At 48.7% G+C, this 16270-nt stretch overlaps 1 protein-coding gene across 1 annotated transcript in view; it reads right to left on the bottom strand.

Moving 5' to 3' along the window:
* The window catches only part of ralgapa2 (Ral GTPase activating protein catalytic subunit alpha 2), a 127751-nt gene that overhangs the window by 83441 nt on the left and 28040 nt on the right, over positions 1 to 16270 (bottom strand). Inside the window, 7 exon segments of the mRNA XM_062523250.1 lie at positions 687 to 941; positions 1318 to 1520; positions 2518 to 2656; positions 2973 to 3088; positions 4610 to 4790; positions 5983 to 6026; positions 8268 to 8325. Coding sequence (XP_062379234.1) covers positions 687 to 941; positions 1318 to 1520; positions 2518 to 2656; positions 2973 to 3088; positions 4610 to 4790; positions 5983 to 6026; positions 8268 to 8325 — 996 coding nt within the window.

Raw genomic sequence — 16270 nt, 5'->3', positions numbered from 1 at the left:
CTTGTACATTTGCATCATTTGCACATCATAAAAATTACACAAACACACAGAGCCATCATTACTTTCGCTCAACTCATCAACACAACACCAATAATAATACAAATATACAATAATATAAACAATCCTGGAAATGTCTTAAAAGCGGAAGGGTGACAGGGTTCACATTCCGACATGGCAGTCTACCGTTGCCTGACACCGTTTAAAGTTATACCCCCCCCGACCTGTGTCGGATGGCACCGTTACTATACTGTACATAAACCTCACTCCAGGTGCGTGATTTACCTGGTGGAAAACCTCGTTGACGAAGCTATACCTCCACACCTGTGTCGGTTAGCACTGTTACCAAATACAGTATGAACCTGACCCCAGCATTGTGCTCTACCTGGTAGAAGACATTGTTGACGAAGTTAGAATCCCCCCCCCCCCCCCACCTGGGCCGGATGCCACCGTTAAACCTCCCCCTAGGTGTGTGCTAGGTGCTTTACCTGGTGGAAGACCTCGTTGACGAAGTTAGAATCCCCCCCCCACCTGTGTTGGATGCCACCGTTAAACCTCCCCCTAGGTGCATGCTTTACCTGGTGGAAGACCTCGTTGACGAAGTTATACCACCCCCCCCACCCCCCCCAACACCTGTGTCGGATGCCATCGTTACCGCACGTAAACCTCCCCCCAGGTGTGTGCTTTACCTGGTGGAAGACCTCGTTGACGAAGTTGACGTTGTCGCGCGTGGACAGCAGGATGGCGTGCACCATGTCGTAGACGGCGCGGTGCTCCTCCTCCACGCTGCACAGGCTGGAGCTGCTGGCCCGCCGCTCCGTCAGCGTGCTGCTGTTGGAGTGGCTCTTCTCCGGCTCGCTGCCCACGCTCATCGGCCCGTTGGACTCCAGCGTCTCCGAGATGGAGCCGCCGCGCTCCTGACCGACACTGCCCGCAGTCACGGTCTGGGACGGAACACGAGGGGCGCGTGGAGAGACAACGTTAAGTAGTGCTGCTAGTGGGTTTTAAAAGGCTATCTATTTAATAATACAGTATATTTGTATAATAGAAGTGTGTTAGAGGGGGCAGTAGAAGTGTGTTAGAGGGGACAGTAGAAGTGTGTTAGAGGGGCAGTAGAAGTGTGTTAGTGGGGCAGTAGAAGTGTGTTAGAGGGGCAGTAGAAGTGTGTTAGCGGGGCAGTAGATTAGAGGGGGCAGTAGAAGTGTGTTAGAGTGGGCAGTAGGGGTGTGTTAGATGGGGCAGTAGAGGTGTGATGGAGGGGGCAATAAAAGTGTGTTAGAGGGGGCAGTTGGGGGCAGCTGAGGGCAGCTGGGGGCTCACCTGGATGAGCTTGGGGAGGACCTCGCCGCCGTTCTTGGTGGTGGGCGGCGCCGAGCTGACGTACTTCTTCTCCAGGAAGAAGTTGACCAGCCAGGTGATGAAGGCCACGCGGGGGGCCAGGTACTGGTCGCGCGTGCAGAACGTGCTCTCATTGTTCCGCGTCACCGGAACGTACAGCGGCTTTGGTCGGTGGTGCGGCAGGTCTTCAGGTGAGCACCGACAGAGACAGAATAAAACGGAGAGAGAGAGAACGAGATAGTTAAGAAAAGTATATACCCCCTCCCCTCCCTTGTTTATGAAACTCAATAAACAGTTGATAATAAATAAAAAAAAGAAATGTATATATATATACTATTCTTTCTTATATATATATATAGCAAACTTTACTCCTACTCAATTGCGTCTGTTTCCAGGGGATATTGACCTGCCTTGGATATTTCTCATTTTGTCAATTATGTCGCTGACAACACTTTGGTATTTCCACCTGACGGTCCACTGGGAGATATCAAAGGAATCTCATTCTTCTTCACAAAGCACCTTTTCAAGTGCTAGCCTTTAATTGGCAATTAACTTTGCAGGAGCTGCCAGGATTGTCATTCAGCCACCACGAGAATCCTGCATTGAAGCGGAGTAATAGCTCTCGACAGCACTGTGGACTAACAGTGTGGAGTAGCTGCTGCGTGTGTGTGTGTGTGTGTGTGTGTGTGTGTGTGTGCGCGTGTGTGCGCGTGCTTGAAACTTAGCTAGCAGCTCCCAAGTCTCTCTCTTTCTCTCCGTCTGGTGACTTCTAAAGCTCCAATTGTGCTCCACAAAGGAAACACTTGCAGCGCGGCCGGGCGAATAGCAGTGATTAGTGAATAGATGGACACATGAAAGCGTAGCGAGAGAGTACAAATTTAATCAACGGCGAGTGACTATCATTTCCGAAACTGCTAGTCTAGAAGATGAGAGCATTCCACTGGAAGTTCTGTCTTTTGAAGACGGCAGCATGATCCTCAACGGATCTGCCGTATGAAGGAGCATTAGACACAACGCCTCTCAAGCGACTGAGATGAGGAAAAGGCAGAGAAAGGAGAATCCTCTCCACCCAGTGAAAGAATTCATTTTCACTTCAGCATTACAGAAACTTTCAGTACTGTCTAGAGAGGGACACATCCACAAACAGTAGACAGAGACACACACACACACACACACACACACCTAGTAAAGGCTTGTAGAGGTTGGTGAGCTTGGTAAAGGAGGGGAAGAGGTGCGGCAGGTAGTACTTCTTGAAGAGGGAGAAGAGAAACCGGAAACCCGAATCTTGGTTATCTCGGTTCTTCCACTCCAAACTAGACGCCTAGGAAACACACACATAAACACACACAACGTTAATACTCAAAAGATTGAATCATGCTACATATTCTACATATAAAAGATAGCCATGAAAATGGCTGAATAACCAGATAGATAGATAGATAGATAGACATTTATAATCATTAATCAACCTGATCAGTTTGGAACTAGTTTGTTTAGTTTGTTTATTTGGTAAGCAAAACAAATATTCATGTCATTATTTTGAGTACATCAGATTACAGCATTTTCTCCACTAAAGAAACATTATTCTGAAACACTCTAATGAGTGGAATTGAAATTCTGCGAAGAGAGAAGCCCACCTGGACAACCATGAACTTGAGGACTATTTGCAGGACATAGCACGTCTGGTCATCAGCTACTTTCTCCCCAGGAGTGGCGGGCACCAGTGGTGTGATCTCTTCAGGCACGACCTTGGCTGCAACACACAAGGTCACACACACACACACACACAACAACAACACTGAGGGAAGCACGAAAACTCTGGAAAACATCCGCACGTTATCAGCGTTACTTTACAGGAAGGTTTTGGAATTGCCCCCCCCCCCCCCCCCCCCCCCAAAAAAGAAAAAAGAAACAGTCCTTTTTAATTAGCCTGGCATTGTCTGGCGATGGCCTACACGGAGACATGGGCATTGATTGGCCTTGAGAGTGGTACACCCAAGGCCTGTGCTAAAATGGCTTTTTCATTTTCAATGTGGGCATGAAAGGTTTGGAGGCTCCACTCAGCGCCCCCGCTGCGTCGGCCTCCACTGCTGGTGCTAGCTTTGTCCCGACCGCTCCGCACTCTTGACAAGATGCGCGCCGCGTCCTTGGAGCCGCCCATTGTACCAATGAAACACATCTTTTTCCGCCGCTCAGGCACTTTATTAAGAAATGTCACATATGCAGTCTGAAAAGAAAATGATTCTCTCTCTCTCTCTCACTTTCTCTCCCTCTCTCGCTCTCTCCTTCTCTCCCCCCCCCCCCCCCCCTTCTGCCTCAAGATCGCCGAGGGGCTCGGTGCCATAACGATCCCTTTTCTCAGAGGGAGCGTTTGTTAATACAAAGCTTGAATAATTGACTCGAGGTGTTCGGAGGGAGAGACTATTATTAGGTGACATTGCAAATGATAAAGCAGTGGGGCTGAGTGGCGGCAGAATGAATGGAGAGGCTTTTCAAACACTAGTATCAGAGGACTGACTAAAGCACGGGGGTGTGTTGTCCGCTGTAATAAGGGGAGAGCGGAGGGTGGGCCGGCACACACACACGTCCGCTTCCGATGTGGAGAAAATGCAAATGAGTAAATAAGCGTCCCAACTAATTTTGTCCCCATGAGGCACCCTTCAGCAGAAACGGAAGAGAAGCCCAACATGCGATTATATCTCTTCTGGGGGTTGTCGCTCTTCTGACTCGAGAGGGTTTCCATAGACGCCTTTTAGATGGATATGGTGAAGGAGATCACGTGATTGGCTTTTTTGTGTTTTTTTTTGCGAAAAAGCAAAGTGTGGCCAAAATAGAGAGCCGAGTATGCTGCAGCCTGTCCTAGAGTCGCCTGTCCTAGAGGCAAACCCAACCGATGACTGCACCTCACACCAGTGTGACTAGCTGTGCCATGGCCTAGTTCAAACACAATGGTGTGTTCATTGGTCAGCAGTGTGTGAGTATATGTGTGAGCTTGTGCATGAGTTGGTGCGTTTGTATGTGTATGTGTATGTGTATGTGTGTGTGTGTGTGTGAGAGAGAGAGAGAGAGAGAGTGTGTGCAAGTGTGTGTGTTAGTGTGTGTGTGTATATGTATATGTGTGTGTGTGTGTGTGTGTTAGTGTGTGTATATGTATGTGTGTGTGTGTGTGTGTGTGTGTGTGTGTGTGCATATTATGTGTAATCCAAATAAAGAAGTAAACTGTGTGTGTGTGTGTGTACTGTATGTGTGTGTGTGTGTGTGTGTGTGTGTGTACCATCGGGGGGGTTGGAGAAGGGGTTGTAGATGATGGTGTCCAGTGTGCAGGGCCCTCGTGAAGAGGAGACGGCAGGGAAGCCCGGCACCAGACAGGCGAAGATGAGGAGCTGCTCCTCGCCACAGTTCGTCTGCAGCGCCTGCAGCCACAGCAGGAAAAGACGGATCCCCTCACAGCGAATCTGCAGAGAGAGCACACACACACACGCGCGCACACACGCACACGCACACGTACACACACGCACGCACACACACACGCACAAACACACACACATAAATCCATAATCAGATGCGTATCCACTGCTCCCATGCACATGTAACACAAGTGCAAATGGCACAGCATTGATTTCTTCAAGAGCAACCCACAGATCTGGAGCAAAGGGGTGACCTGCACGCACATCAGTATCTATACGACTATATCACTGACCTGCACGCACATCAGTATCTGTACGACTACATCACTGACTTGCACGCACATCAGTATCTATACGACTACATCACTGACCTGCACGCACATCAGTATCTATACGACTATATCACTGACCTGCACGCACATCAGTATCTACACTGACCTGCACGTACTGTGCATCAGTATCTATACTGACCTGCACACACATCAGTATCTATACGACTATATCATTGACCTGCACATCAGTATCTATACTGACCTGCACGCACATCAGTATCTACCGTATACGACTATATTACTGACCTGCACGCATATGCATCAGTATCTACAGTATACGACTATATTACTGACCTGCACATACTGTACATCAGTATGACTGACCTGCACGACACGCACATCAGTATCTACCCGTAATTTCCGGACTATAAGCCGCAGTTTTTTTCCCATGCTTTGAACCCTGCGGCTTATACAACAGTGCGGCTAATCTGTGTGTTTTTACAGCTAACGACCACTAGGGGGGGCTTCTCAACCTATGGATATTACAGGTTACGGTCCAACACCTGCGGCTTATAGCCCAGTGCGACTTGTATATGTACATATTTGTATTTTCCCCTAAATTTCGCTGGTGCGTCTTATATTCAGGTGCGCCTTATAGTCCGGAAATTACGGTACAGTATACAACTATATTACTGACCTGCACGTGCTGTACATCAGTATGACTGACCTGCACGACACGTACATCAGTATCTATACAACTACATTACTGACCGGTATTTATCTGACTAGACCATAACCCACTGTGGTTGCAGTGTATAGATTCACCACATAGTGCTACGGAGATAAAACGCCAAAATGGCCGAAAAACAGGTTTGCTCCCAGTCACCAGCTACAGAGGTGCCATGGCGATCCCATTTATGACGGAAGGGTGCTGTGGTTTTGATCTGTGGTTAGATGAACGTATTTACCTTAAAAGAGTTTCCAGTGTGCAAAAGTTTCTTGAGAATAGAACCTGTGATAGATAGAGAGAGAGAGAGAGAGAGAGAGAGAGAGAGAGAGAGAGAGAGAGAGAGAGAGAAAGGGACGTGAGGCAGGACACAGAGAAGAAAACAAAACACATGACCAGTTGCATCATGCAGCTCGTCCTGCAAGTCCACTCATGCTGACCGGCACCGTTAGCCTGTTTGTTTAGCTGACGGGTATTGACTCTGGAGGAGAAAAGCGCTGCGCTGCACGGCACTGCCCGCTCACCTAATGAAAAACGGAAATCAATTTGCGTTCTGCGGATCTGCTAAGTGTATCTGGCACGCGCGTGTTGATCAGAGAGGGCAGGGCATCTGACGGCCACATGTCCTACTGAGACTGATCGAATCGGACATGAGTAGTTATTCAATCCTAGCTCTCGTCCTCTGAGTGTGTGTGTGTCTGTGTGTCTCTGTGTGTCTGCGTGTGTGTGTGTCTTTGTATGTCTGTGTGTGTGTGCATCTCAGTGTGTCTCTGTGTATGTGTGTATGTACTGTATGTGCGTGTGCATATCTGAATCTATGTCTGTGTATGTAAAGATCCAAGTCTGTTAAAAATAAACACTCTGAATACAAAAAAAACCCCAACAACCTTGAACCAAACATGACACCAAACAAGTGAAAACTAGTGAGAGCAGAAATCAAAGAAGACAGAGCCTCGGAGAGCGGGGGGGAAGGGGGTTACGGTTGGGGGGCCCTTGACAGCGGCTGTGCACGCTCGACCACTTGCAGCGAAGGCCCTGAAGCACTACTTGGCCCCCTCAGGAGTGCCGCAGGAGTGTTATTGACTTCGGCGCCTCTCGCGCACCCCAAATAAAAGGCAGCCTACTTCTGCTAAGCCCACGCAGCCAGAGGTCAAACACGGAGCAGCATCCGTCACTTTGGGTTGAGGCTTTTTTCCCTCTTTACTTTGAACCAATTCCTGCTCAGCTAGCACTGCCATATTTCTTTAGCATTTCCGATATCGTTTAAGATGCCATATGTGTCTTGTATTGTGCACATACGATGAGTATGGTTGTACATTTGGGTAAGAGCTCTGGAGTGAGCAATGAGCAACGGTGGGACGTGTGTTTGTACCCAACACAAACTAGCATGAGCACGAGCTGCTGGGAAAAGCACTGTGAGGAGATAAGAGCATTGGCATCCTCCAGCGCCTGCTCCACAGCATGCTGGTCAGGGTGGAGGAGATGCATCTGGAGGGGGGGGGGGGGGGGGGGGCAAGGAAGAGGGGGGGGGGGGGGTGCGGTTCTAATTGGGGTTATCTCTTTCCTCCGAGGGTCCCACCGCTGGCGAGGCTGAAACCGAGCGACGCATAATTCAATTAGTGATTAGCATTTCAAATGAAGCCGCCGCCACAACCCTCGCCATTAGCATTTCTCATTTAGCCTCCCCGACAACCCCCTCATCTAAAACCGCCCACCCACCCAGCCAGCCTGCCTGCCTTCTTCCCGCGACTAATTATTTCCTGAGCACGGCGAGCGTTTAAGTCCGGTTAGCTGGGTAATCTCTCGCGGCCTCGCGTCTTTCCGCGCGGCGGTAGTTATGGAAACTAAGGCGAAGAGGACACACAACCGCAGGTCGAGTCTCGACACACAGAGAGGAGCCCGCGGCGTTGGAGTGGCCACACAGTTTTAAACCGGACTGTCCTGCAGAGGACATCTGAACGGTTGTTTGCCGCCTCTCTGAAGAGTGGACAGCGTCTGAGTGGTTCAGCAGGGCCTGGCTAATCGGCGTCAACGGCCGTAAACGGGCTCATCACCTGTGATGTGTATCAGACAAAGGTGGAAAAGTCCGGCATCAGAAAGTCCAACCATGTATTATTAGTTCTACCTCTGTACTTACTGTGACACAGGTGATGGCTGCTCTACCTGGCTGAAGAGTGCTAAATAGAATCGGCTGGTTTAAGTGAGTGGTTGGCACAGATATGTGGTCGGACGTTTACTTTCTGAAGGTGGACTTTTCAACCCCTGGTGTCAGAGCAAACTCAGTCTAAGAAACGATTCGATGGACTTGTGGCGTTTTCGTTTTCTGGGCGTGACCATGACCACAATATTGCTGAGGTCCAATTTTGTAGCAACTAAAAACAGCACGATGCTAAAATGCTTGTAATTGGCCGGAAGCCGTTCAGGCAAAATTAACTATGCCCTACTGCCATTATACATTTGGATTCACACATCCAATACATAAATACAACATAAAGAACGTTGTACAAAAAAACAGGTAGGACATACCTATACTGTGAAACTGCCATCGACTGCGGATTTCTTCGGGTAGGAGTTGAAGAATTTTCTAGAGAAAAAAAAACAGACAAAAACAAACATCAGGCATATTCAGATCTCGCTTGAGCAATCCAGTGACACTTGATCATTCCACAAGAAACACCTCGACAGTGAAAACGGGCAAATAAATCACAGAGCTGAAAGACCTTCCTCATAGTCCTCGCTAAAGGACTAATTAAGAGGACATTACTTAGGCCTGCGCTGCTTTAAAGAGCCAATCCATCAACACGAGGACACACACACACACGCAAACATACACACACACACGCAAACATACACACACACACAAACAAACAAACAAACGCACACACACACACACACACACACACAGGCATACATACACAAGCACAAACACATGCACACAAGCAAGCACACACACACACACACACACACACACACACACACACACACACACACACACACACACACACACACACACACACACACACACACACACACACACACACACACACACACACACACACACACACACACACACACACACACACACACACACACACACACACACACACACACACACACACACACACACACACACACACACACACACACACACACACACACACACACACACACACACACAAACACACACACACACACAAACACCTCTGGCTATCCTCTGGCCTGAGGCTGCGCTCTGAGTTCATGACTCAGTAATTTCACCCGTGCAGGCCGTGGTGTGTGTGTGTGTGTGTGTGTGTGTGTGTGTGGAGGGGCCGGCCTGCTGACAGGGGACACAGCTCATAATGTCATCACCTCAGCGCTGGGGGATTTATGAGTGGGTTAGCGAGTGTGTGTGTGTGTGTGTGTGTGTGTGTGGGTTAGCGAGCCCCGACCCCTCTGACCCGTAGTCATTACGCTAAATCAGACGCGGTCCCAGCGGACAGATGAAACCAGAGGCCAGGGCATGCAGCCGCAGCCTCACCATTAGCAAAAGAGCATGATGGGAGAGGGGCCCAACAACACACACACACAGACACACACACAGACACACACACACACACACACACACACACACACACACACACACACACACACACACACACACACACACACACACACACACAACACAAAGATACACACACACACACACACACTAGACTCACTCGCTAAGGACAATGGATGAGGTGGGAAATGGGCTGTTAGTCTGAGACAAGTTCATCAAAACGCTAAATTGAAACAAATCGAAAAGAAAGTCACCAGCAAACACTCTTAACACAAAGACCGACTTTCCGGTTGCGGATAAAAAAAACCCAATAAAAATGGCATAAAATCCTTTCATTTGGAACAAATATCGCAGGTGTGTAAAACACTTTTACTAGACTGCTGCCATTCCATTTCAGCCTCTCCTCTCCTCTCCTCTCCTCTCCTCTCCTCTCCTCTCCTCTCCTCTCCTCTCCTCTCCTCTCCTCTCCTCTCCTCTCCTCTCCTCTCCTCTCCTCTCCTCTCCTCTCCTCTCCTCTCCCCATCTGGGCGAACTGACAGGCGTCACTCCCGGTGCCTGAAGGACCCCGCTCGGCGGGCGGTCCGGGGCGGCGGCTCAGCGCGGTGATGGAGTGCGTGACGACACATGTGTGCGGGAGCATTGATGCGCGGCGCTATTGATCCGAGCGCCGTGTGGCTGCACTGCCCAGGGAGGAGCCCGGATTACAGGCAATCAGCAACTCAGCCAGGCCTGCTAGGTGGGAACAGCAGGGGGCCCGCGCTAAGCCCTCACACAGGCAGACGCTGCAGCGGACGACCAAGTGTGGAAGTGTGCGGATTTGTGAGTGTGTGTGTGTGTGTGTGTGTGTGTGTGTGGGGGGGGGGGGGGTCACACATTTGGAAAAGGAGTTTTGTAATATCACTCCTTTCGCCTCCTTTCCGTCCAAGACTGGCAGACACAGAAAGAGGAGGAGAGAGAAAGAGAGAGTGAGAGTGAAAGAGAGAGGGAGAGAAGGGGGTTTGAGAGAGAAAGAGAGAGAAAGAGAGGGGGAAGAGAGAGAGAGCAGGAGAGAGGGGGAAGAGAGAGAGAAAGCAGGGGAGAGTGGGTGAAGAGAGAGAGAGAAAAAAAGAGATAGCAGGGGAGAGTAGGAGAGAGAGAGAGAGAGAGAGAGAGAGAGAGAGAGAGAGAGCAGGGGAGAGCAGAGACCCCCTGCGGCGCTGCACTGGAGCGCTTGTGGAGGCGGTGAGCGTCCTCGGGCCCGGCGGTGGCGGTGGCGGTGGCGGCGGCGGCGGCTGGAGTCGGCGCTAATCTGCGGCCGGCGGCCAGGCATAAAGATGGGAGCATTACTGCTGGGACGCCGCGCCCGAGAGCCTCCCGCATCCCCGTCCCCGTGATCCACACTTAGCTTTCCAGCCGCACGGCGAGCATGCCGCCGAATACGCTTCCCACCAAGGTGTCCTCCACTACCAGTGGGAGACTTCAGCAGCGCCCATCTTTTTTTATTATTATATTTTTTTTTCATTTGAATTATGACCGAGTATCCAAAACTGGACTTCTGGCCTCTATCTTTTGCTCTATCTTGCGTTAAACCTTTCTGGAGTGAAGAGCCCATGCTGTGGGCTGACAATAACAATCCTGGAGAATGCATGTAGACGTAGCTCCTAAAATGGCCATCCCTGCTCTATTGGTGGTTAACATACAAGTGCAAGAATCTAAAAAAAATTGCTACTTTGGAACATAGAGTTGCAGCCACCAACATCAGTAAAATGCAGAAGATGTCCAGTTATTTTGTCCATTCAGTTTATTGCTTGTTTAGCAGAGTGCATTTGAAATGCATGCATGTTAAAAATGGGCACTATTTTGGAAGCACATTAACAAAAAAAGTTTGTTAAAATCGTAAACATCATTCTGTAACCAGCACTTGGTGTACCAGCCACTAACATTAACAAATAACAGTAACAAATAACAATAACAAAAAACAAATCAATGGTTTCCGACCGTTAAACAACATAACCATTTGATGTCCATGCAGCATGGACAGAGTTACTTACGAAAACATTGCAACAAATAATTGACTGAACGTAATAGCCAAGTATAGCCATTACAGTCAATAGCCTGCCAGACAAGAGGCAAACCTATAGGTCAACAGACTGGCAGTGAGGGCCGAGGGACATGTGACATGCATGGGCCACAGTGTGCGCCATGTGACATGTGAGTATGCAAGTGACAATGTGTTGTAAAGGGTCAACGTTCAGGGTCACACACACACACACACACACACACACACACACACACCTGAAACGTTCTATTCTCTGTCAGTACAGTTCAGGCCAAAGAGCAAATGGAATAACGTCTCCAGGCAAGTTCAAATGGTGCATCTCCCCGTCGTAAACCGCTAAACATCTAAAGCTTTATGGCATATGACATCATGTTTCAACATAATGAATGAGAAACTAACAGAGTGACATCACATCTCATCTCAACTCAACCAAGTGACATCAGGGAAATCAGTAAAATAAATAAGGCATGAGGATGACTCAATTCATAGCCAAGTCAGAGTGAGGCATATCTTTCCAGTGAAATCATGAGTGACGGCACTGGGTGGCCAGGGACAGTAATAACGAGCAAATACTCAAAAGCAAAATAATCACCACCCTGCTCACAACAAAATCTCTGGACCATAACTTGGCAATAGTGGAGCCAAAGTAACACTTACATTAGAGCTATCTCAATAAGGACAATAAAACTGTGCAAACAGTTACCGTAATTTCCCAACTATTAGCTGCAGCTTATACATTGATTTTGCAAAGTTTCTTCAGCTATGAGGTTAATACACTGGGGCAGTTAATATGGTATTAACATGGTTTTGTGTCTTTTCACTTGCATAAAACACTGTCCTGCAGCTCGTACACAATATGGCTAATATACAGGAAATGACTGTAACGTAACAAAGACAACATTTCAGAGACACATTTGTGATTGTATTAGTAAAATGAGCAACATCTTGCATCACGTCCCACAGCACTTATTGCTGAAGAGGCGTAATGTTGCCTCCTCGCCAGAGGGGGGCAGCAGCACGTCATAGTCCAAGGCTCTCACCATGAGAGCTGTTGTAAAAGTGCAGTCAGATGACATGTGAAATCGAGTTGGGAACTATCCGGGTCACGGGCGGCTGTCAGTCAAATCACTGGAATACATTACTCGGACCGCAGGAGAGAGCCACAGCCCACATGAGAGGGAGAGGAAAGAGTCCACCCAAGGTCCTGGTTTGTTTAACAAATATGACTGTGGGCCAGCCCATTAGGCTCAGGGACTGGAAAACTGGATGTGAAAGAGGAAATATCATAGAGGTACTGTAGGGTTTCGGCCTCCCCGGGCGATACAATTGCTTGGAAAAGGGAGTAGAATATAAATCAACCAAACGCCTCAGTGTAATAAAAACAACATTAAAAATGGTAATAAAAAAAAATCTAGAATAATAAAAAAAAAGATCTAGTGATCTCTGCCTCACTTTAAAAGAAAGTTCTGTTGTTTCAAACGGCGTGAGTTTGTTCGTTGTCAGAAGCACATGACTGTGCTCAGCTGTAAACACTGGAGTAAAAGCAAGAAGGGAAAAGAACAACATCAGCAGATGCTGACTCCTCCTTTTTTCCAGTGGTACCAAACGAAGTCAAAGAAGAATGGGTGTCAGCCAGACCAGCCCAGGCCAGGCCAGGCCAGCTCGGGCCTATATCCACTGGGATTGAGCCAACGAGCGAGAGGGGTGAGGTCATTCGGCCTGCCGCTCTGGCCAGTGAGGGGACACCCACAGTAGGGGGGGGGGGGGGTGGCAGGCGGCTGCGGTGGTCATACGAGTCAACACTGTTTTATTCATGACCTACTTGAGCCATTCACACACAGCGCACCGTTTTCATGCGCCAGTTGGTGAGGCGAGGGGGACGGGGTTTAAACCGTGCCATCGATCAGGTCTTAAACTCCCCGTCATCCTGACGAGAGCAGGGAGGGAGGGAGGGAGGAGGGGGGGGGGCAGTGAAATCGTTTGTGGCTGATTAACATAGTCATTCATCCGACTGGCTTTCAAGAGAAAAAAAAAAAAGGCCAAATGCTTACACTGCGCTGACGTCTTTAAAAGGTCAGCACATGACAGTTGAGTGTGTGCTGTCCCATCCAAGCCATTTAAAAAAAAGGCTTCACGAGGAGAATCAAGAGGAGCTCTATGCCGGGGCAGCACCTCAGTAATTCCCACACTAAAATTAAACACAGTCCGACATGAATTACTGGACAGAACTGAGCTGACAGGTTTTTTTTTTTTTGTGGTTGTTTGCTTTTTTTTGGAGGTTGTAATTTTGGCCCTGATGTGCAACTTGTCTCTCTCATGCCCTCTGTCTAACCTCCCCCGGAGTCTTATCTCAGTGGTACAGTCTGAGAGGGGTCAGGAGACTGGCTGGCATGACCCCTGAGTCTTATCTCAGTGGTACAGTCCCAGAGGGGTCAGGAGACTGGCTGGCATGACCCCCGAGTCTTATCTCAGTGGTACAGTCCTAGAGGGGTCAGGACACTGGCTGGCATGACCTCAGAGTCAGCAGAGGTCGCCTGGTAAGGGTGACTCTCCCAGGAAATGGACAGCGTTTCCGCCGTGCCCTCCGCAGCATCCCAACGTCATGCTGACTCAGAGTCACAAGGACCACAGGGGTCAGAGGTCGCGGGGGACTTCCCCGGAGGGAAGTGATGAAAAAGGTTCAGAGTCGAGGTCCGTCAACTCTGATCCTGTGCCATTTTAAACATGGACAGGTCCTTCATCCTGTAACCGCTGGAGTCAACTCTGATCCTGTGCCATTTAGATATGGACAGGAAGGCCACAGGTCCTCTGTTTTCTCAAACTCAGCCGCCCCCCCCCCACCCCCACCCCTCCGATCCTACTCAGACATTGTGACTCAGGGGACTTTCCTGGCAACACAGAATCCTTCTAAGAATGCTGAGCTCACTGACTGTGCAATCGGGCCATTTTTCACATAGATCTCGGTTTCTCGAGGTCACCGAGTATTGTCAGTGCTGAACAAAAAACTAGGGTTACAAAAACTAGGTGCTACATACCTAGCTCCAGTTGCTGCAGCTAACAGCATTTTTTTCCCGTACCGACAGGACTTGTTGACCTCGAGAAACAGAGATCTATGTGAAGAATCGCCAGAGTTTTCCTTTAAAGTCTTCATTAAATGTGTGCAAATCTGAAGCGCCTAAAACCTTGTTAGGCATTTTTCATTAGCAGCATAATATGCCAATAAAACTAAACAGCAGCCCTGATATAAATCACTGAGCTCCTAAATGGAGAGGCTGCTGTCAATATCTTCAAATTGGCAACAGGATACACTCCCCTGTCCATTACACACCAGTTACAACCCATTACAAGATTGATCTCTCTATTAAATATCAATACTGGGCCTTCTACAATAACCATGCATTCTCTGACAAAGCTTAATGGTTCTAGTGTCTTAAAAAGACCCAGATTCCTTAAGGCAGACGAAGCTCCTGGCTATTAAACTGTCTGGTCTGCTTAAAAGGCTCACGATGAGAAAACTAAGTGAAGGCCTTCAGTACTGCCAAAACCCAGGAGCACCATCACGAATCACAATGATGATGATGATGATGATACTAGCCGGGCACGGCTCACCTCGCGGCTCAGACAGACGGGCAGACAGGAAGGATGGCATGCAAATGAGTGTCCTCGGTCGGCACGCCCGCCCGGCCGCTTCCCCCCCGTGCCATGAGAGGCCCTTTTGTGCCCAGCACCTGTGACTCAGCCCGAGCCCAGTAAAGAGGTAATGGAGTGCTCAGGGCCCGGAGAAAGCGCCCATTATGTGCCCGTCCGGGGGCAAAGGCCAGACAGCGAGAGCTAATCACTGACACTGCCTACAAAAGCCATCGGAGCGCGGAGAGGGGAGATGCCTGGGACACGATTAAAGGTGCCGTCAGCGATTGAACAGGAAGTCGTGTTTGTTTATGTTCATATTTGAATTTATTAGCAGACGGGTTTTTTTTTTTTTTACCAAAACAACATAAATTATAGTTATATCAACGACCAAACGAAACACACCAGGGCGGTAAAGCTAAGCTCACCCCTCCCTTCAGTATTCCCAGAGAAACTCCACACACAGTTTTGCTTCTGTTTGGGATACAGGATGCTGTTCGTTTCCAGTTTTCGGGGCCTGGGATGCCTACAGAGACCGTTTTTTATTTTTTTTTGTTTACAGTGTAATCACAGAACGGGCATACTGTATGTGCAGCTCATGGGTTGGGAGGAGCTGATGAATGTGACAAAACAACTTGAAATTGTGTATAATCGCTGACCTCACCTTTTATCATTGCCATGTGATTGTGTGGTAAGCTGTCTTACAAACGTTGGTAAACATTGGTAAACATTTGTAAACGTTAGTAAACGTGCCTACCCATGAAATAAATTGAATACTTTGCTTTTGCTGCAGTGGCACCCCAACAAATAAATCATAGAATCATTTCCCCTTGTTAAATTCATTTGGCTCAATTTTACTGGCAAAGCGACTAAATGTGAAATCGGAACGGAAATGTTGAACGGATCATATGAGCATTTGATATGTTTAATTTAATTCATATCATTCACAAGGGGTAGAGACTTCAGATAATCTCTTCACTCCCTCATACAGACACACACACAGATATACACATGTCATGCATGCATACACACACACACACACACACACACACACACACACAAACACACACAGTGCAGTCACACATGTGTGTGTGTGCACACCCTCTGGAGCGCACATCTTATCCCAGTGGGAGTCTGCATTCTGGCAGACACAAAGAGCAGTCAAAGGTGGCACGGGAACAAAAGACTCTCCCCCTATACCGCCACCTCCCCACCCTGCCCTGCGGTGGCTACCGGGACCCCACCTCCTCCCACCCAGCGCCACCACCCAATCTCCAGCAGACACAAGACTGATCTCCCCCTCAGCCCAGCAAACCCCCATCC

The sequence above is a fragment of the Sardina pilchardus genome, chromosome 20 (genome assembly GCF_963854185.1).
Source record: "Sardina pilchardus chromosome 20, fSarPil1.1, whole genome shotgun sequence".
Classification (NCBI taxonomy): Eukaryota; Metazoa; Chordata; class Actinopteri; order Clupeiformes; family Clupeidae; genus Sardina; species Sardina pilchardus.
The sequence above is the reverse complement of the archived record's forward strand: the minus strand, read 5'-3'. Positions and strand labels throughout refer to the sequence as shown.